This window comes from Pelmatolapia mariae, linkage group LG3_W (genome assembly GCF_036321145.2).
Source record: "Pelmatolapia mariae isolate MD_Pm_ZW linkage group LG3_W, Pm_UMD_F_2, whole genome shotgun sequence".
Classification (NCBI taxonomy): domain Eukaryota; kingdom Metazoa; phylum Chordata; class Actinopteri; order Cichliformes; family Cichlidae; genus Pelmatolapia; species Pelmatolapia mariae.
In genome coordinates this window covers 46,320,552-46,342,973 of record NC_086229.1, presented here as the reverse complement: position 1 = coordinate 46,342,973, position 22,422 = coordinate 46,320,552, and the positions used below count along the sequence as shown (strand labels likewise).

Below are 22,422 nucleotides of genomic sequence, written 5' to 3'. Positions count from 1 at the left end.
TCGTCCCCATCCTTTCCCCTCACCTCGTTCCCTCCACCTGGCCTGCTCTCTTTCTTTCTGTCTATTTGTTCAGCCGTTAGGCGCTGAGTAGATTTTAATGAGCTCTTTGATGAACGTCTCTCGTTAGTTAGAAGGAGGGATGAAGGTGGGAGGATGGAGGAGAAGCATCACTTGTTTTTCTGGTTTCCTTTTCTTGGCTCTCTTCCTTCCTTACTAACTTCTCTCCCACCTCCTCTTCTCTACATATTTATGTTCTTGAATCCTTTCCTTTCATTCCTCTGTCCTCACCTTACCTTTCCTTTGCTCACCTCCCCTCATATTTTGCATCCTCTTCTTTCCTTTCCTTCTTTCCATCCTTGCCTTATTTCACCTTGCTACCTCACTTTCCTTTACCTGCATTTCCTTTCCTTAATTTCTTTCAATTCTTCACTTTTTCACATTTTTCTTGTTTTCTTTTCCCTTTCTTCTTCATTTCCTTCCTCACCAGTACTCCTTTTCATTCTTCCTTTGATCACATCTACTTAAATTTACATCTTCCAGCTGTCCTAATCGTTCCTTTCCTCCTTTCCCCAGCTCACCTGTTCTTGTTTTTCTCTTTCCTCTTATTTTCCTTCTTTTTTCATCACCCTTTCTTACTTTGCTCTTCCTTTTGTCACTTTTCAGCAGCTTTTCTTTTGTTTTTCTTCTGCTTTTGTTCCCCACCCTTTTTCTTTTTAACTTTTTCCTTCCCCCTTTGCTACCTTGTCACCTGTGCTCGTCTTCTCTTTCCTGCCTTTATATTTTCTTTCCTAGTCATTCCTTACCTTTCCTTTCTCAAGTTTTCCTCATCCTTTCTTTCTTTTCCATTCCTTTTCCCACATTTCCCTTCAATTGTCACTCCTTTTATTTTTTTCAATCCCAACCGTCCACCCTTTCCCTCACCTTTTCTGTTCACCCCCTTTCCTTTACCATCTTATACTTTCCTCTCCTTCCTCTTCTCCACTGTGCCTCAGGCTAATCGTTCCCAGTTGTCTGCACTGAAGTCCAAGGCAGCGCCATTTTTGTCAGAAGACCTACCTCTGTGTGTGTGTGTGTGTGTGTGTGTGTGTGTGTGTGTCAGATATTCCTTGCTTAGGACATGTAAATAGAATTAGCTCATTTCACGCTCGGTCTCACCCGATGATAATTGACCCCCGAGGTTGTGCGAACACTGTATCTCTGTGTTTGTGTGCATGCAGAGTTCAGAGGCCAGCGTCGTATTGGAGGATATCTGGCCAGTCGTAGGTGTGTGTTTCTCGAACATATGTGCTTGCACGTGTGTGCCTTGTGTATAATTTGATTTTCCCTGTGAGGTGAAGACTCTCCAGACTCTTTCCTGACTTGGACCTCAGTTCATGCGCAGCTACAATTAGATCTTTTTTTTCTTTTCTCTTTCTTGCTGCTGTGGGGTTTGTTATATAAGATAAGATGAATTTTATGGATCTCTGAGGGGAAACCGTTTTATTACAGTGGCAGTGAGTTGAGCTGCTGCCTGGAAAACAGAGGAAATGGTATTAAAGTGTGTCATTAAAATAAAAATAATGTCTTGATTAAATCGTTGCTTAATGACAGCCAATAATTTTAACTAATGTGTCTGTTAATGTTCTATTTTGTTTTTCCTTAATTTCACATTTCCTGGATGTATTTGGGAATCAGTGGGAGGGTATTTTCAGCCATAGGAAAAGTCTGGGAGCTCAGCCATTCATTAGGATTTTTACTAGGGGATCAATTGAAAGGATAATTAATGTGCTGTGCTGCTTGTTTCGTTCATTCATTAATGCTTGGACATTCACTGCAGGTTTCCATCCCAGTCTAGACGCCAGATTGCGTGGACAGTGTGCAGAAAAACATCAGGAAACTCGACCAACGCTGATATTAAAGTTATGATTAGAAATGTGTTTATGCTTCTGTTTTTGTTTTGTTTTTTTAATATATACAAATGAGAGCATTCGCACAGTGGTGGTTAGCACTGTCCCCTCACAGCAAGAGGGTCCTGTGTTTGAATTTGAGTCTTTCTGAATCAAGTTTTCTTGTTTGCATCAGGGTGCAAAGACATGCTGGTTAGGTTAACTGGTTCTGTGATTACCTTCGCTGCAGGAAACAAAGGCCACTTGATGGGACTTTAACACAAAAGGGGCACTTGCTAAAAAGTGAGTGTCTCCTCTTTTCAACGTCGGAGAAAAGAAGAGGGTTTTTTCTCCATGAACCACTATCCAAAAGCAGAAATGAATAGTAGATCTGATGACCTGACAGGAGTAACTTCCTCACATTTAGAACTGCTTAAATTCGCATTCGGAGAAGCTTTATTAATCTTAGAGGGAAATTGAGTTGTCATAGCAGCGTACACACAGCCAAAACACACAACAAAGCAACCGTATAAAATGAAATGTAGACATGGAGGGATAAATAAAGAGTTAAAATTAACACTAATATTATTAAAAGGATTTTACAGGTATTGTAGGTGCTCAGGCGTGCACATGTGCGTTGTGGCGTACAAAAAGTGATGGAGTGCAGTTAGTCCAGTTCAGTATGTGTAGAGTCTGATGAGCAGGAGGGAACGACCTCTGGTGTCGTCATACAGCGAGGCTGAAGGGATCTGCTGCTGAAATTGCTCCTCAGGTTGTCTGATGTGTTATGGATCGATGCCAGTTAATTTCCCTCTACAAAATCATGCTGCATGAACATCCATGGGCAGCCCTCAATAGTGTCTTTGAGGTTTTTGCTGTGTTGTTGCGCTTTTTTTTTTTTTTTTTTTTTTTTAAGATGTGATCTAGTATTTTCTGTCGGTGTAATTTGGGCCTTTTATAGGTACTTTTTATTATAATGTGATTATGTAGCCCCGATTAAAATCCTTACTGATTAAATAATTCCTGACATATGAATTAAATGAAATAATCTTCACTTTTTGGTGCAGCAGCTTTTGCGTATTCAGTAAAGTCCAGCTAAATTTTACTTCATGTCTTGTATATTATTTGAGTCCTTCACGCTGCATAGGAGTGGGCTCAGATTTGTGCAGCATTTTTAAGCCCGGCTTATGAAAACCAAAACTGATATCTGATTTGTAAATCACAGAATATTCCGACTAATTAGCTTTTTTTTTTCTTTTTTTTTTTTTGTACACATTGACCAATACAAATATCTTACTAAGGACTCATAAATAATTGCACATAACAAACGTTGGGGAAGTGTTTATTTTCCGTGTGTCTGCAAGCGGGAAAAAAAAAAATTGCCTATATATTGGAACATGGGATTTTTAAATCACCAAATATCTGTATTGGTAACGAGCGGAGGAACAAATTGAGCTGTTATAAATGCAGATACAGATTTATCAGCATGTGGCTGCTAACGGCCCCCGCTGATATATCGGTCAAGGTTAACAGTTTAGCGTAGAGGAATAGAAAACAGGAATTGGTACCCTGATGTTTCATCTGGTTTCTGAGAATTCAGTGGGGAAAACTTGTAGTGCGTTTTGGCTCACAGTGTGATTGCCGGCTGGTCAAAGCAGGTTTTGATACCATCGTCTATCTGCTAGCTGTGATTCCTTATGTTTTAGCATAATGTTTTATGTGTTGAGGGAGGTCAGGGGGTAAATGTCCTGAGTTTTGCTTCTTTTTATGTCATGGTATGGCTTCTATGAGAATTTACTCTGAATTAATCAGCATATAAAGAAATTAATGTGGGAGTATAACTGCTCACAGTGTTGGTTTGCCTTCCTTTGATTGGCAGGTCAGATGAAAACACTTGCAGTCTGCTTTAAACGGAGCGCAAAGAGCTAAAACGACTAAAATTCAATTAATTTGACATCGAATGCACGCTAACAATCGCAGGAAGATATCAACAATTTATTCGCTGTGTATGAATATTTGCAAACAACACAAGGAAACAGAGTCACATGTGTGATTAGAGCTGTATAAACACTAGGTTCACACCAGCACCTTCATGCTTGTGTATAATCACACAAATATAAATGTTGTGTGTGTGTGTATTTGCACATGCTGCATGTATACATGTGTGTTTAGCTTCACTGTGTGATTAATGAAGGTAATTAAATATGCAGGGCTTGAAATGAAAGGGTCCGCGTTTCTTATTAATCACCCCTAAAGTGCGTTGGTGTCAGCCGGACACATCAAAGTCACGTCAGGATTAATATGTGTAATCAGGCCCTTCAGGGAAACTTCCTCTGCTCGGCGTTTCACTCAGAGTTTACAAGGTTAAGATGATCTTTTAATAGACTTGATTTCCCTTTTTTTTCTCTCAGTAGTTCTCTCAAAGCAACATCTCGTCAAAACTATGTTGATGGTACTCAGGAAAGAGGAATTAAATCATACAAATTGTTTATTTAAAAATTACAAGAAAACTAATCATCTTCTCAAGCTCTAGATTTCCCCTTTTCTTTCTCGGTTCCCACTGAACTTTTGCTCTTTCACATAACCTTATTTTTTTAAAAACCCTTTACCACTTCTTCCCCCTTTTCATCTCTTTGCTTCATGTTGTTGGTATGCAGTCATAGAGGTCAAACTCGAGGCCACAGCTTGTCACTGAGACTACACACACACACACACATATATATATATATATATACACAATCAGAAAATCGAACCCAGTCAAACACATTGTTGTTTCTATATTAATGTTTTGTCATGCACTTCCTTATCCCCTGCCTTTATTCTTTTATTATGCTACTTCATCATTCTGACTGCACCTGAATGCAGCACGTCTTTGTCGTCGCTGTGTGTGGGTGTATGTTAAAAAAACATCCTCTGACAAAGAGCACCTGAACTGTGCATACGTCTGTTAATGTTCATGCATCGGTGTGGATCACAGCTTCCTTAGTTCTGTTTTTGCATACAGTCACAAATAAAATAAGTGTTTCACCTGCTGTACAAAACTGGGATCAAACTGATATTAAACAAGCTGAAATTTTGAGTTGTGTTTAGTTTTTGGGCACAATTTGTAGCTGCACAGGCAGAGATCACCCTCATTAACTTCTGATGCACATCCAGTCACTTGGTTGTATAGATTAGCAGTGAAAAACGACACATTTTACATTTCTGGTTAGAAATCAAGAGAAGAAAATTCAGCATCCTTTCTTCTTTCCTTGTGTCTTCTCTCTCTTTCTCAGGGTAAAGTAGCGCAGACTGCGTGCATGTCGTCCTGTAAGCACATCTCCACGTCCCTCATGCAGCTCCTGCTTGACCCGGAGGTCCGACAGATCTCCATGGGCGCTCTGCACCAGCTCGACACCGATGTGAAGGAGTGCGAGAGTGAGTGTTGCAGTGCAGATGTTTAGGCATTTCATTAGTGGGTTTTTGTGTTGAAGCATTTTTTTTTTTTTTTTTTACAGAAATGTGTAAAAAGGTTTTGTGTCTTTTTGTTTTTTTTCCTGAAGAATGATCATTTATGTTACTTTTCTGCAAACTTTACAAAGTTTATGGTTGGACGTTTGATTTATGTTGACACACGAATTAAGAAGATAAATGTTTTGTCAGATTACTGTTTTCTTCACCTCTGTGCGTTCTCTTTGTCAGTTTCTTCTTTGTTCATTTTTTTCTTTGTTCTACTTTGTTTTTCATTCACACACTCACATACACATGCACACATGTACTTTTTAACCCATATTAAAGTGAGGAGGCACATCTACTTAATATGAAATGCATTTTTCTTTGAATTAAAAGTCTTGGAGTCGCACAAAGACATTAATCACACGAGACCGCTTTTATAAAATGAGCTGGAAGTAGGCCATGTTTGCACTTTGCATCTGAGAGCACAGGGGGCGCTATGGAACAACCAGTTGCATGGTTGAGGGAAAGCATCTTCGATACTCCCTTCTCTAAAAATCCTTAATTTTTCTTGCTCTTCCATCTTTTTTTCCTCGAATGTCTCCTTACTCTCCTCCTCGTCTCCAGCCTCCTCTCTCCTTCCCATCATCCTCGTGGCTCTCCCCCTCTCTTCCTCATTTCTTTGTTTCCTCTCCCTCCTCCTTCTCCTTGGTTCAGAGCCACAAAGATGCAGAGCTTGCAGATAAAGGCGGGCAGGGAATGAAAGAGCGAGATGCGTCGCTGGCTCGGTTTTTACATGATCAAGGTTCTTAGAGTCACTGAGAGCGTGTGGGTGATGTGATGTGCAGTGACATGCATGCAGTGCTGCGGAGGGGTTAGCAGGTTACAGAGTTAGTTTTTCAGGATGGATTGGGAGGGGTGGGAGTCAAACTGAAAAAAAAGTGGAGCTGATGGTACAGTAGATGGATGGAAGAAAAGGAAAGTGGAAGATGAGTTAAAAATTTAAGTGGGAGGGTAAAAATGCAAGACAGAATAATGTGGCGGTGGTGGGAAAGGGGGGTTAAATATTAGGAGAAAGTACTAAAAAAGGAAGAAGAGGAACGGGAAAGGGGGATGAAATGAGAAGTTTAAGATGCATGGACAGTTTGAGTGGAAGAAATGGGGGCAAATAAGGATCTTTATTGTGTTTAAATAAATACGCTTAATCTAGAGCTTTTGAAGCTTTTTTTAAAAGTCTTTTTTAGAAAGTCACTGCACGAGTGCGGTGAAAACAGGAATATGACTAATGAAAGTGTTAAATGTTCAAGAGCAACAAGAAGAAAACAACTCAAACCCAAAAACTTTAAGCAAAAAGTGGAATAATGAGTGGGTAAATGGGTAAAATTAAAGGACAGAACAGGTTTCGGGTGAAGGAGGGTGAGGGACAGGTGAACAAAGAAAATGGGATTAAATGGAAGAGGTGTGAAATTAATCAAATGAAAATCAGAAGGAGGGCACATGAGACGGACAGAGGGAAGAGCAGAAAGCATGGATGAGAGGAGGGATTAAATGAAAATTAACAGTGAGGTTTAAATAAAAAAAGGAGGAAGTGAAGGAAGAGAGCACAAGAAAGAGGGATTAGAGTTTGAATAAAGGGAGGAATTTCAGGATGGCGAGGGATAAAGAAAAAAAGGAAGGTACAGATGAATGAATGCGATCACCAGGGGAGTGTGGGGAGGAAGAGGGAGGAGATGTCGGATTTTGAGAAAAGCAGAGGAGCACTGATGGAGAGAAAGAAAAGAAAGGGTTGAGGATGAGAGTGTGAAGCTACGAGCATGGCACAGCGGGCAGCAAGCGTTCAAACCCGGCCGGTGACCAGAGGCCGTCAGTGAAATTCAGAGACTTGTTGCAATGACTGTCGCTGCCACAGAGTGGACGGACACTGGTTAAGCTAGTTTCTACCCTGAAGCAAAGCCAATGGGAGGGACGGGTACTGTAGATGGACGTGTGACAGGGTGGGAAACTAGCGTCCGGAGTTTATCCACAGCAGCCACCAGCTGGCAGCTACAAAGTGAATCCCGTCGAGTGAATCGCTTTGTGTGGATGGGGCTTAAGAGGAAGAAGCAGAGCATGGAGATAGATAAAGTGAGAATAAAATGAAAAACATTAAAGTCGAGGATGAAAAACGGGGCATCCGTAATCCTGACCTCAAAACTATCCAGAATGGAAACCTGATTTATGAGCCACGTTTTTGTTTTGGCCTTAGTGAAGCGACCATCCCCACTTATCTGGCTTTGGGAACAGCGTCGCGGAGGATGCAGGCTTGTGCTTTCCCCTTATCTTGTATATGCTGGGAGAAAAATACAAAAATGAACAAGTTAGGAAAGAGTCAGTTTCTCGAAAGCCATCGCCAAGCTGCCTTAGTTTGTTTCCAGTTTGCGCATGGACATGTAGAGAGCCAGTCATTTTTGTAAAGAGCACAAGCCACGGCACCAATGTTAAAGAACTAAGTCATTTTTTGTACTACAAATGATGCTGTAGCTTTGACGTGTTCAAAGGTGTAGAAGGGGGCGAAGACATGAAGACAAGATATAAATATTACAGTGAAAAACATCCAGAGATGAAAGGAGGAAACAAATGAAGCGTGGGAGTTAGAATCAAAGGTAGAAGGTGCTACGTGTTCAAAGCAGTTATTTAAAATGTATGTTTGAGATGAACATAAATGTATTATAACTTCCAGGATGGCTATCTCCTCGCTAAAAGAAAACCCCAAAAAGAATCAGGGATTTTCAAGAATCTGACCATTTCTTGAACCCAACAACAAAGAGCAGGGAGGCCACTGAGACACAGCAAAACACCTTAGGGTGGAGGTCTGGATGGATGGTTGGCTGTACAGTGACTCCCCTCTCTGTTGTGAAAGTGCACCACCTTAGGCGTAGATTGTACTTCCTTTAAGTCCGCTTGAGGTACACCACAAGGAGTGCATGGATAACTGGTGCACTGTAATACAGGTAGGCATGAGAATGTCCACAAGGACACTAGTGCTCACCATCTGATGATGAAATTTATGTCACTTGGACTTGAGCAGACCCTAAAGCAGGGGTGTTGAACTCCAGGCCTCGAGGGCCGGTGTCCTGCAGGTTTTGGATATCACCCTGGGTCAACACACCTGAATCAAATGGTTACTTCATTACCAGTCCTCTGGAGAACTTCAAGATATGTTGAGGAGGTAATTTAACCATTTAAATCAGCTGTGTTGGATCAAGGACACAAATAAAACCTGCAGGACACCGGCCCTCGAGGCCTGGAGTTCAACAGCTGTGCCCTAAAGGGTTCGTTGAGGCAGTTCAAATGACCTGACTGGCACTGCATGCCAGTTATCACTAGTAGTGAAAGAGATGTTACCCGTGTCCATTGGCAGCAATGATTGCAAGTTAAAAGATGTGTGGAAGTTTGAATGCACAAAACAAGCCAACATGCTACTCTGGTTGTATAAAGTGTAGCGGCAATGGGCAGGAAAACGCTGAACAGGTGGTGTGAAACAAGACTGTGGCCGGCTTTTTAAGTCGCGAAAGCTTTGCTCGAGTGGCTGCGCCTCCACGCACCCAAAGCACTGATGTCTGCTAACACTAAACCTGGAGGAACAGCCAGTGTGATGGGTTTCCTGTTTCGTTTCCCTTGAAGAGCGATAGAGAACAGGTTTGATTTGTCACTAATTTGAAATATTCAAAGGGGAGCGAGTGGTAATAGGTCTGTTGCTGCTGCCAAGACCAGTGCCTGTTAAGTGACGGCAGAGGGAGAAATTAAGAAAAACTTCAACCGAGTTTGGGTGGAAGAATTGTTTAAAAGGTTAGCTTAGGCGATGGCTTCAAAGTTTATGTGCAGGACCTGTGTGTGTGTGTGTGTGTGTGTGTGTGTGTGTGTGTGTGTGTGTGTGTGTCTGGGGTCAGTGAAGATGGCGGGCGTGTAATCAGTGCTGTAGTGTGTATGGCCTTGTGCTTCTGTGTGTGTCCTGAGGTAAAAGAGATTAGCTACAGGCTGGCTCTGGCTCGCTCTCTACACCACGGCGCTCCTCTTTCCTCTCCTCTCGTTCCCTCGCTTCGGCTTGTTTAGGGGGGCCAACTGACGCCAAGACCCTAGTTCACACTCCGTACGACCCTGACGCGCACACACAGGCCTCACGTCTGGGTTCAAAATCGAACAGCAAAGCCCTGTACAAGCAACACACACACACACACGCTAGCCTTAAAACTCTGACATTATCTCCTTCACTTTCACCAAGTCTGCATCACCCCAAACACACACACTTTCACAGGCACGCACACACTCTTTTTCAGCAAGACCTAGCGACATGACTCTAACACCCTGCCCTCCCCTTTCCTCTCCTCCCTCCTCCCCCCTCCTCCCCAGGCTGTCATTTGTCTGCCAATCTATCCCGATGCATAGCAAATCCGACCAGGTCTTTTATTATTCTGTTTTTCACCCTCTTATTTTTTTTCCTCCTCCTCCTCCTCTCTTCCCTCTCTCCGGGGGTGGACTGGGGGTGGCGGGTTTGTATTTTCCCACAGGTTTTGCCAGAGCCGGCCCGGTCGCAGGCTTCCAGGGTGACACGTTGCTTCTGGCCTTCAGTGACTTGAGACAAGTAGGTCTTTGTCTCCCTCGTGGTCCTCTCTCCTTCGTTTTCTCTTTCTGTGTGTTTTTTTTCTTTATTTTTTTATTTACCCCACTATCTTTTTTTTCTGCCTCCTCCTCCTCCCCCACTTCCTTGTCCTTTTCATCCTTCTGCCATCCTCCCTCACACTCCCCTCAGCCCTCCTCATCTTCATCTTCACCCTTCATTTGGTTTTCTGATTTTATTCCTTCTTCGTTTTCTCTTTTTTTTTTTTTTTTATCCCACATCCCAGTCGTCCTTGCTTTTCCCACCCTTTTGTTTACTTTCTGTGTTTATCTGGAAGTTTCTAACATATCTCTACTGCTGCCTTATCTCTCATCAAATTCCTCACACATTCATTGCGAGGAAGTGACGATGTTTCGAGAGAAAAAACGGGAAACCTGAATGTTGTAACGAAGAACTGATGCTTTACTGTGGTGAAAGGTTCAAACATCTTATCTGCAAAGACCCCGATCTGAAGATTCCTCCTGTTTACTCTTTATGTCCCCGCTGTCGCCGAATGCTCGCTCACTGGAGACCAGTGGATTGTTGGGTTTCTGTCTATAATTGTTTTGGGTCTTTAACTTAACCTCTTTGAACATCTCCCGTAATGATCTCTCTACATCAATATGATGGAGATGCTCCAGTGTGCTATTCATCGATTTGCTTTAAAAGGAAAACATTAAAAGTTCGTCCCACTTTTGTAGAGTGTAAAAATTAAACTTCCGTTGCAAACCCCCCCCACAAAAACTGAGGTTAACAGATTTTCATGAATGCAACCAAAGATTTAAATCAGACACATCATGAAATCTCTCCCCTTACCCCCAACTGGTCGAGGTGGATGGCTTCGCCTTCCTAAGCCTGGTTCTGCCAGAGGTTTCTTCCTGTGAAAATAGTTTTTCCTTCCCACTGTCTCCAAGTGCTTGCTCAACTCCTAATTGATTAGTTTTTCTTTCTATTACTGAAGAGTTTTCACCATACAATATAAGTCACCTTGCGGTGACTGTTGCTGCGATCTGGTGCTTTATAAATAAAACTGAATTGAATTGAAATGACCTGTTTAATATTGTGTAGGTTTGCCTTTGTTCTGCTAAATTGTTCAGTCTGGGCCTGCATTCAGGACCTCTGGGAGTCCTTGGCACTGAAGTCTTTTACACACACATCCTTTGGGTGTCGTGGGGCGGGAGCTTCACGGATCCGACGTCTATCCATACTGGCTCTGATTGGGATCAGTGGACTTGAATGAATGTCTAGTCAACACCTTTTTTGTGTGTTCTTTTGAACTGTTTGGAAGTGATTTGGTTTTTCACACCAGTCTCTCAGAAGAACATTGCAACAAGTGTAAGAAGATGGTGAGCTTTATTCTGCTTATCTCAGTGTTGTGGTTGATTGATGCATGAAGTTGTATATAACATTTCTCTGATTACGCTGCAAAAGCAACAAAAACGTTCAACTTCACCACAACCAGAACTGCCCCTGAGGGGTGCTGACTTGTGATCTGCTGCCATCAGTGTGTAAGTGAATGGGTGCAGACACGGGTTTCTGCTTCATCTGGGAATCTGCAGCATTTTTACATATTTATATCGACCACATCTATAGACAGTGTCCCACATTTTGACTGGGTTTACCTCACAGATAGAGATCCCTGCTGAAAACCCACAAATGAATGATCAGAAAGAGCTGAAATAACAGTTTAAACCAGTTGTTGCAGGTAAGACACAGGCGGTAAAAGGCCTAAAGCTCCAGAAAGACCACAAAAAAACAACTTCAGCCTCAGTTTGTGTATATGAGAAGTTGGAACACACAATACAGCTGTCAGGATCAAGGCCAGTGTTTAGGGCTGGTTTTAGCATTAGTGACGTGTCCCGTGTTGTCTCTTTTGCCTAGTTTCTGACTTTCTAACACACGTCGCTGAAGCGGCCTTCATATTGCGCTCTGTGGCAATAAAGTGGGTCCGCGAGCCGGATGCTGAGAAACAGTCGAGTACAGGAAGCGGCCCGATTGTGTTCTGTGGGCGTCTTGTTTTTGGATCCTGGGAAAAACTGAGCAGGGGACAGAACTGGACAACCCCGATGAGAATCCAGGACGCTAGGCGAAGTTGTGTGTGTGGGTGTGTGTGTCGATGTCACATATTAACTTTGCGAAAAAGCATTTGGCAAGCTGGCGCCCACGTACGTGCGCGAGAGCACGCAAACTTGTGTTTGCCGTCGCCGTTTCCGAGGCTCTGGCGCGTTCGTGAGTCGCCGCCGAGTGTGTGAAACTGAAGCGCCGTTTGTGTGTCTGTGTCATCGCTGAATGTGTGAAACGGGGCGGAGAGCCCGACTAAAAAGTTTGTGTGTGGCTTTTCTGGCTGCTGCGTGTTTGTCATAGTTGCTGTGAAAGTGTGTGTGTGTGTGTGTGTGTGTGTGTGTGTGTGTTTACGCGTGTGAAACTGAGCGTAGAGTGTGTGTGTGTGTGTCATTCCAGTGAATGTGTGAAACAGGGCGGAGAGGGAGTCAAAGTTTGTGCTCGCCTTTGATGTGTGTTTGTTGTTGTTGAGTGTGTGAAAGTTGGTGGAAAGTGTGTGTTTGTATTTTTGTGTGTGTGTGTGTGTGTGACAGCAGATGACGGATGGGCCGGCAGGACGGAGCAGGGGACGATGAATGAGGTGACAGACAGAGACGGATAGCCCTTTATCCCTCCATCACAATCCCTCTTTCTCTCTCCCTCTCTTCTCTTTCTCCGCCTGTCGGGATGATGCAGTGCCTCTTGTCCTCTTGCTCGGAGGAGGAGAAGGAAGGGGGAAGATGGGGAGAATGAGAAAAGAAAAAATTGCATTCATCCGGCATTGATGTTTACTTCAGCTACCCCCCCTCCTTCTCCCTTCTCTCCTCCGCTCTTTCCCCATTTTGCTCCCACTGCCCGCTACCTCGTCCTCTTCCTTCAGCTCCATCCTCCTCCTCCTCCTCCTCCTTTGTCAGTGATCAGAATCAGTTGACTCTTTTAGCGTTATTCAGCTCCTTCGCTCTTTTATATCTCTCTCCTCCTTTGTTTTTCCTCACCATTCTTCTCATATCAAAAGAAAGAGCATTCCTTTCCCCCCCAAAGCTCTGAACGAGCTTTCATACGTGACGTCGGTGCGTACACATCTGCCCGAGCGCATCTTTTCTTGTGTGTTTGTGCGAGGGTCGATTTTTCATTTTCCTGTGTCGACTTTCGTATGTTGGCGCTCTGTGAGTGTGTGCGGGTCTTTGTGCAATATGTCTGTGTGTGTTTGTGTGTGTGACCTGATTTTTGAATGGCCGATAAATCACGCTGACGGGTCCGTTTGTTGGGTGGTCGGGTCCCGGTGTTCTGGAAGGATCCGGGGTCCTGGGACAGGGCCGAGACAGGAGTTCCCCCAGGACACACACACTTATGCACTTTTAGATACTTGGATGGACACACACACACCGAGCGCATACAATCGATGTAAACAGGCAGCTCAGACATATGCCATACCTGCAATTTTTTTTTTAACACCATTAAGCATTTTCTTAAAAGTACAGCCTGTTTTTAACTCAGTACCTGCATTCTGGAGCAGATAGTCACTGTGAGGATTGAAAAAAAGGCCATGTGGAACAAAAGACTTACAAGTCTCCATGTAAAGATATAATAGATGTACATGTATAAACTTTTTGTCCGATCAGAGAAGAAGGATCCCTGTCAAGGCGCTGTCGACTGTCAAAATTTAGCTGGAAGCAATAATCTTATATGCTCTATCAAGTGTTTTCAGCTGGCCCTTTTTAAATAAATAATAAGCATTTGGGATTTTCAATAGTCAGTGCTGCAGACATATAGCAGTCAATACCCCCCAAAATTAAATGGTATTCTTACTGATTCCTGAAGGCAGGAGGTCTCGAGTTATTTGTGTTTGGTCAGAAATACTTCCTTTTTTTATTGTGACAAAAAGAAGAGAGAAACATGAGATAAGTAAAGCTTTTCTATTCTTTATACAGTGCAAATTGATTCAAACATAAGACCCAGGGTTCCAAACTTGACCTGGCAAAGACTCCGCCCATTTGACAGCTTGAGAAAAGGATTACATGATCGTAAACTTTTTTGTGCATTTTCATATGTCTGAAAGCCCCTGTAAGTGTGTTCGTCCTTTTCTTCCTCTTCCTGCTGCTCCCTTTAGAGGTCACAAAATCGGGTCATCTGCCTCCATCCCTCCCTATCCCTGCTATACTCCCAGGTCACTCCAACCCTCTGCATGTTTTCCTGCACTACATCCATGAATTTTCTCTGTGGTCTTCCTCTTGCCTGGCTCTTCCATGTTCAACACCCTTTGCCCAATATATCGACTATCCGCTCTCTGTAGATGTCTCTTGAAACTTTGATATTTCAGCCACAAAGATGATGATTTGTACCCCCCGCTTCTGTCAAAACCCTGATGTGTTTGTGTGATCCTGTAGCTGCTAGTGTACATACAAAGTTGGACACAATGACGTTAGTTAGGCCCTTAGCCTCCCCCTGGAGCGTAGGCCATCGACTGCTGCCTGCCATCGCTTCGCTGTGAGTTTGTCATCGATGCTTCTGTAGCAGTTAGCTGTTTATAGAGTGCGGTTGTTGGTCCCATGCCCAACCCTCCTACTCTCTCATCCTGGACCTGGGACAAGGCAGTGGTGGAGTTTTCCCAAAGATTTGGGTTGATAAGGTTGATTTGTGTTGGGTGCATTGCCTTCTTTAAGCAGCTATGCATCAAATTAACTTAAACAAAGAAAAAAACTGTCACTTTTAGTATTCAGAATTTGCCAACTTTGAGTCCCACAGTGAAACCACTGCAGGCTCCAAACAAGACAAGTTCATGCTTTTATCTGCAAAATCACCAAAAGAAAAGGAAAAAAAGGGCAGTGTCACACCAGCCAGAATTCACATTTTCATGGCACACTACTCAAGGCTGTCTAGAAAAAGGCTGATTCACTGTAACAACAAGCTTATCTAAGTTGTCAGCAGCTTTCTCCTCTTCCCTATGATTGCTAAATAATTTGGTGAGCGTAGGAGGCTGATTGTGTTGGTGTGTGTATTCAATCCCCAGGTTGTACTTTTCCACAGATCCTATCAATCCTCCTATATTTAGAACATTCAGAAGTCTGTGGTTGCTTCAAACCTTTGGCTGGCCCTCTCGTGTGTGTTTGTGTTGCGGTGTGGCGTCCCCCCAAGAAAACGCTTGCAACAGTGGAGTTCCACTCATCCCCTTCTCCACTCGTTCATACGCCAGGCATGCATTCTTCCACCTTCAGCCCTCTCCCGTCTGTGTGTGTGTGATTGGTTTCATTCCTTCGGTTGACCACAGACAGTCAAATTCCACCCATTCATCTCCTTAAAAAATAAAATGTCATTTCTTTCCCCTTTTGTCTTTTTTTTCTTTTAAACCATCTGTCCATCCATTTTTTTTTTTTTTTTTAACCGCTTACCCAGTTCAGCTGCCGATGCGGGGGGGTGTCGCCAGTTCAAAGATTCAGACATTAACACTCCCATTCACCTCCTATTCACACCTTACAGTCACTTTAAAGTGAGCAATTAACCTAATGGGCATATCTGCCCTGTGCAGTTTAAAGTTGACCAACTCCATATTTTTATTCTAGGATTCTACTAATGTAGCGTTGCATGATTCCCAGTTCTAAATAATCCATATTTGTTTAATAATTGGGCCTTAAGTTCATCCTCTGTCTCTTTTTAAGTCAGCTTTCTGCTGATTGGCTCCCCCTCCCAAAATGTTTAAAAGGAGGTGGGTCTTCCCTGATTGTGACCCTATTAAGGTTTTGCCTCACAGAGATTTGAAACGTTGTTAATGTGTTTTTAAGAGTTTGGAAAAGGAGACTGGACTTCTGTGAAGACTTTTCATCCAAGAGGCTTCTTCAGTTCTAAAAGAAAAAGGTGGAGAGTCCCGGATATTTAAACAGTAGTGGGGATTGTCCCCTAGAAGGTAGCTGACCCACTATTAATCATGTGCCTGATCGCATGAGCCAAGGTTCGAAAAAAGCAGGTTTCGTAGTGAAACAACTGACTTTGCCTCACTCTATTATCCGACCTATTGAGGTCGCCTGATGCAAAATGTGAGTGGGGGTTAAGGCACCTGAGAAAGGATCTCAAAAGTGGATTGTAGGTGGCAAACAGTTCGTGTCGTACCACCCCCTCTGTTCAGCGATGGTTGTTCACAGTGAGCCACAACATTGGCACCCTTGAACGAGTAACCTTTAACCTTTAGGTGCAGATGAGTCATGTCCTGTCGAGGTGACTCTTCTCCAGTTTAGAGGTCCAATGGTCATGTTTCATATGAGAGTCCAACATTGCAACATTATATTTTCACATGTAAGTGGAATGCAAACCCAAAATACAGACAAAATAAGAAAAAGCTGACATTAATCACACAACACAGGAGGCGACTAACTAAAACTACTAACTAAAACTTACTGGCACTTTTTCATTCCCTTTAACTTCATTCCCTGTCTCTGTCTTGTAGTTCTTTCCATTGTATTTGTCACAGTCTTCCTTAAATTATTCCGTCTCACCAATTCACGTGCTGGATTTCAGCGGTCAACATATCACCCAGTTCCCTTTTTAAGCACACACACAGTCGTGCAGACTTTCAGTGCTGTCTGCCCTGTGTCTGACGCTCGCGTCCATCCCGAGCATTACCTCACGAGGCTTCCCCCCTCACTCTCCAAAAGCAACATGTCACAGCATGACGACTGCTCCCCTTATCCCAACTGTGTGTGTGTAGATTGACTGGCGTGGCCAGTAGCGATTATCCAGTGACAGGATAGCAGATTCTCCCTGTGTGTGTGTGTATGTGGAGGCAATACACAAGCTAAGGGAGGCAATGAGGCCCAGTGGGAGAGGAAACCTCCATCTCACCTCCTCCTAACCCAGACTGACAGAGCAGTGGGAGGGAGACGGGAGAGAAGTTTGGAAAAAGAAGGAGTGATGGAAAGAAATGAAGATATGGAAAACACAAGCTGAATGTATCAGAAGTTGTATTATTTTTCTGAACTTGCTATTTTGATCGTCTTAACAGTTTTAGGAGCTCTGTCACCTCATACCCCCGGGGCAGTCCTTGTAATTTCTGCTGTCATTATGTTTCTTTCCTGAAGATTAAAGCCTTTAAAGATGATAGTGAATGATAACAGTATAAAATTAACTGTGTAGGCCAATGAACTGTGAAAGTCCTCAGAGAGGACTTTCATTTCCAAAAAACACAAAATACAAACGACGTTAAGAAGATTAAAATGTTGTTTTGCGTTCATTTACAACACATTCATAATGCTGCAGCATTACCTCATGACCTCATATCTCGGATACATGAAGCTGTTTGTATTCATCTTACTTTTTGGGTTTTGCTTTCCTCTGTCTTGTTTTCTTTTACCCATCTTTTTTTCAAAGTTTGGATTTGAAGTGTCTAATAACGTCACATTTAAGAAAAACAAAGCATCCTTTCCTTTAAATGTGCGCTTTAACTTTAAATTAAGCAAAAAGTTTGCTAAACTAAGTTTTTGTTTTTTTAAAACAGATGACTAAACCAAGCCTGGCTTGACTCACGTTATAAATGCATACGCTGTTTATCCCAGATCAGAAGTTGGAGACTTGGAAAATAACCCTGGTTAAGCTTTTATTCATGGCATGACAACATGACGATAACCTCACGTAGTGGATTAAATTTCACGAAGTTTCAAAAAACGAGGGTTTGTTTCTTCCTCGGAGAAAAGCTGTTGACTCTCATTCAGGCGTGTTGTATCAGTAAGAAAAACAACTTGTACAGAACAAGGTCATCCATCAACACGGCAGGAAGCCTTCACTTGATTCCACCACAGTTTGTTTGTCGACTCATTGTTCCCCACTGGAGTGCACATGCTACTTAACGCTCCCCGCTTCCTTTCAAACGTGATACGCTCCTGCAGGAAATAATCCCTCACAACCATATTGTCTTAGTAACTTTGTTTATGCTCACATCGTTAACCCGAAACTTTGTGTTGATCATATCAGGTTTCTCCTTAGTTTTGGCAAAGTTTTTACTTCAGTCCTCGCGACGGGGATAAATGGATTTTCATTTTAGCTACTGCTAAGCCCGTAATATGTCAGTGTGATTTATTTCTCGAAGTTTGATCCACAGTCTGTCTTTAGCCAAGTTGACCTGAAAACTACACCAATATGGGGAGGAATGAGAGAGAAGGAAAGGAGCGCATGATGTTGGTGAAATAGGGAGGTTAAGTAAATGTTCTGAGGTAGAGCAAGTAAGGTAGAAAGAGCAAAAGCAGGGGTTTTCTTACATTATCATGCGCTAAATAGGTGAGTTGGTAGGTAGGCTGATAGGTAAGTAGCCAGATAGATATAGTAATGAAGGTGGATATATAGATAGATGGATAGGTAGGCAGATAAATGAATGGGTGGGTAGATGGATGGCTCGGTAGATGGTCTTTTTTTTTTCTTTCTTAGGGTTTTTAGTTCAGTTTTATATTCAGGAAAAACACAATTTAGCTGAAATAAATTGGGTTTTTTTTTTTCATTTTATTTTCTAAATGTTATTTTTAACAAAGCAACAACAGGACATGAGCTGGAGATGCAACAAGAAAAGCAGGACAAGCTGAAATCTTTTATTAAATATTTTTGTTTCATGTCACTTTGAGCAAATTTGTCAACCACAGTCAGGTGTGAGTAAACTACCTACCCAAGTGTTGTTTGTTTGTAATAGTTCTGTAATGTTAAAATGTGCTTATAATCCTAAAACAACAACTACTAATAATAATATTGGTGATTGTAATTCTGGAAATATTTTGACCACTGTTTCATCCTGATGCTGCTGCTGCTGATGCTGATGATGATGATGATATAATGGTTATAAGGATGATTGTAATTAATGACAGCAATAAAGAACAAAAATATTGTTGATCACAATAATAATCCTGATGATAAGAAATTAAAGACAGTTTTAAATCATAAAAACTTACTGAAACTGAAATTCAGAACAAAATAAATACAATAATAATGAATGATCTGAGCGTTATCTGTAATAACTCTGGTCAGTAATATTATATTAGTGACCAAACTCCACTGAAGATAGACTGAAAAAACTAAAAAGAACAACAAGGAACAAGATTTAACATATCATATATGAAATGTTAATTTTATATGCTGTAAATTTTATGTAAACAGAAACCGTAGGAATGAAAGAAAGACCTACTAGTGCACGGGGACTAGACATTCCTGAAGCTGCTTTATGTTCTGCCGTTTTGTTCCCATTTGCTTTTTTATGTTTGTGCTTACTGCTTTGACACCCTTCATTGGCTGGAAACTGGAAAGCAAGACTCCATATGGAGACGACGCTTTCCTAGCTCAAACTCCTTTTGAGCTGTTGACCCTGTTTACCCGTTTATGGCAACATTTTACCAGGTCGTATGCTGAGGCTTGCTTATTTGGTGACCTCTCTTCACTCTTTGCGATGTTTTCACACAAGAGAAAGATGCCGGGGAGGGCGATGTGAGGCAAAAGGTAAAGAGAAAGTGAAGGATTAAGAGAAGGGTAGGACAGAGGTGAGGATGAGGACAGGAAGAGATAGACGAGGTCAGAGGAGTGGAAGGAGACAGAAAAATCTGCTACCATCACATTCCTAAGAACTGTGGTCACACTGGGACAGCTGCAACATGGGCGTGTGTGTGTGTTTTTAAGAGTGTGTGTGTGTGAGAGACAGGTCAGAGTCAGGAAAGGGACTGCTGACAAGACCAGGGTGAACCGTGCACGTGTGTGTTTATGCGTGTGTGTGTGTGTGTGTGTGTTAGGGTTGAGCAGCAATGACCACACATGCAACAGGTTCACCTTTGACCTTTCAACTCCTCACCAGACTCAGACTGATGGGGAAAGAGGAGAGGACGAGCACGTAAGGAAGATGAATGTAAGGGGTGGTGGGGTGGGAGAAAAGGCAGAGATGGCGAAAGTACAAAAATCTTAACAGAAAGGCGGAAATGAGGGGGAAAGTTGATGCGAAAGACTCGATGAGGAGGAGATGAATGAGTCCAAAGGAAGATGACGGGAGGAGATGGAAGTGGAAAAGAGAGAAAGCATTCTGGCCCGGTTCTGAACTCACCGAGTGACAAAACGAGACATGAATGTGTAAAAAAAAAAAAAAAAAAAAAAAAAAAAGTTGACGGAATGGAGCAAAAAAGCGAGGGATTGCAAGTGAAAGAGTGCAGTCAGGTGAAAGTGATACGGCGAGTCGAACGGACGGACAGGGTGGTCTCTCTCTCCACTGGTCTCTCCCTCTGTCTCTCTACCTCGCTCCCTCTCTCTCTCTCATCGGGAGGCTGACACTTCTCTTCATCCGTTTGACCGGTCACAGAAGGGGGGATGAATAGAGGAGTGGAGAGGGGTGAAAGAGCGGGATGAGCGGAGAAGAAAGGGGCCGAAGAGAGGATGAGCAGCAGACGGACATCTAAATGCTCGCCTGCCGATCTTTTGGAAGAACGAGCGTGCAGAGGCCGACACACAAACAAAAACAGGGATGCGAGCAGTTTGCACAAAATGCAGCAACACTTTTGCTGGTAGTGGACATCCATGCGTGCAAACTTGGGTGTGGAAACGGGGGGGAAATGCTCTGAAACATTGCTTTTGTTGGCCCTCTAAAAACTCTCAAATACAGAAAATAGTCCTCCCCCCGGGCGTGATGATGGCCAAACAGCTTGAGAGACTTGCCGTGTAACCACGAAAGCTCGTCCTGGTTTTCTTGCGGAAACCTTGTCCTATATTTCCCCCATGTTTTGTGTCACTGATCTTATGAAGTTAAAACTTAATCTGCTGAAATATTAACTTGATAAGCAGGTTATGTGGTTTTTAATGCTGTAAACATGATTCTGTGATTCTGGACTCCTTTTTGAAACCTTAATTTTTTGTTTTGTTTTCTTAAAACCTTCGGAGGTTGGTGGAAGATCTCTGTAAAAGCTGGATCTCTGGTTACACAAAGTTATTTTCACCAGTTTCCAAGCCCATAGGCCGCAAGTACCTTCAAATCTATGGGGATTAAATCACTTTTGGAGGTGTCCTCAAATGGCTCTTATAAGATCTGCAGTTTTTGAGGTTGTGGCATGAAAACAACTAAAGAAAAAAAAAAGAGAAAATGCAAAATATGACTGCAGCTCTACTTTCAAGTGATTTAAAAAAAATGTTGCATGCAATATCGATAGCAGTTAAAGGCAAAATGAGTTGGTGCTTACAGTCTTCCTACTTTAGTGCCCTAAACCTTTAGGTCATCCACCGGTTGTGAGGAGTAATTTCCCTCTCACTGGCTCTGTCTCTGATGGTCTCATCTGCTTCTGCTCTTCCTCCACTTTCTCTAAATTTCTGCCTTAAAGCGTGATTGCTGGGCATCATGGGGGCTGATGTCTCAGTCAAACACAGAAGCACGCATTCACACGGTTCACAATAAGTGCAATGTAAGGTCAGCGGGATAAGTAGTGGTGCCAGGGAGGGGCGAGAATCTGCCGTCAGCCTCCCCCCCCGAAAGACGCTTATCTGATGGACCTGTCTCTCACACACATTCTCCCCTTTTCCACAAACACTGAAAGTCTGCCGTATACACCTGTCCTGCCTCTTTGCTTCACGCACACACATTTCTGCTCTTCCCCCCTTCCAACAGGTTCAGTCCATAACAAAGCAGCCTGCGATCCTGTTGCGCTCGAGATAACGCAGCAAAAAGCGGCTGCTGCTCAGACGCGAGTGCGTCCATATCTGCGGATTTATGAGTGTAAGCTGTTATTTATCTGGGAACGGTCACTTAAGTGTGTGTATGTGTATGAGCGTGTGTTTCTCGGCCCCTGTCTCAACTTCCTGTCCTGTCTGTGGCCAGCTTTATCGGCGTGACAGCAGGTCAGGCGGTGGTCACGGCAGCAGAAGCTATTCACTGACCTGATTGGACGGGGTGGGGAGTGCTGGCTCTCTACTTCCGACCAATGGTCAAGTAGCGGTCAGGAATTGGGGGGAGACAGGCGGGGGGCGAGTCAAGGTGGCTCAAACTCTGATGAACGCAAACACAACATGAGCTCTCTCATACTTTGATAAATAGCTTCACGCACGCAGTCACAGATGCAGACGTGCACACGCAGAACGCTGAAGTGCCTCTTGTATATATTTTGTTTTTAATATGCACATACAGTGGCCGCGCTGTGACCCGGTCAGGTCATTGTTCTGCGTTATCAGTCCCGACCTCTCCGTCAGTCTCCTCCGATATGACCTACATCTACACCCCTTCCTGTGTGTGAGAGAGTGCGACTCTGCGGTCATTCTGTGGTCAAACCGAAAAACCCTCCAACAGCTCTCACCTTTCAACTGTTTCCTGTTGTTCGGGGGGAGGGTTCGGAGAGCTGCAGAGTGATGCTGTGAAGTCTCATTTTCCTGGATCTGCAAATTAGATTTTTCACAGCAGTTAAATCATCTTTTGAAGACCAGTCCAGGGGCCACCGAAATTTGACTAATTGTATGCACATGCTC

General features: G+C 43.1%; 1 protein-coding gene across 3 annotated transcripts in view; it reads left to right on the top strand.

Annotated features, from left to right (window-relative positions):
• exoc6b (exocyst complex component 6B) overlaps nucleotides 1-22,422 on the top strand; it is a 130,251-nt gene that overhangs the window by 82,847 nt on the left and 24,982 nt on the right. For 2 of the 3 annotated variants that reach the window (XM_063469495.1, XM_063469496.1), the window contains 2 exons: nucleotides 5,141-5,282; nucleotides 9,845-9,918. In XM_063469495.1, coding sequence (XP_063325565.1) covers nucleotides 5,141-5,282; nucleotides 9,845-9,918 — 216 coding nt within the window. Of the gene's footprint in view, nucleotides 1-1,816; nucleotides 1,917-5,140; nucleotides 5,283-9,844; nucleotides 9,919-22,422 lie in introns of those variants that run through there. The other variant, XM_063469497.1, reaches the window with a different exon arrangement.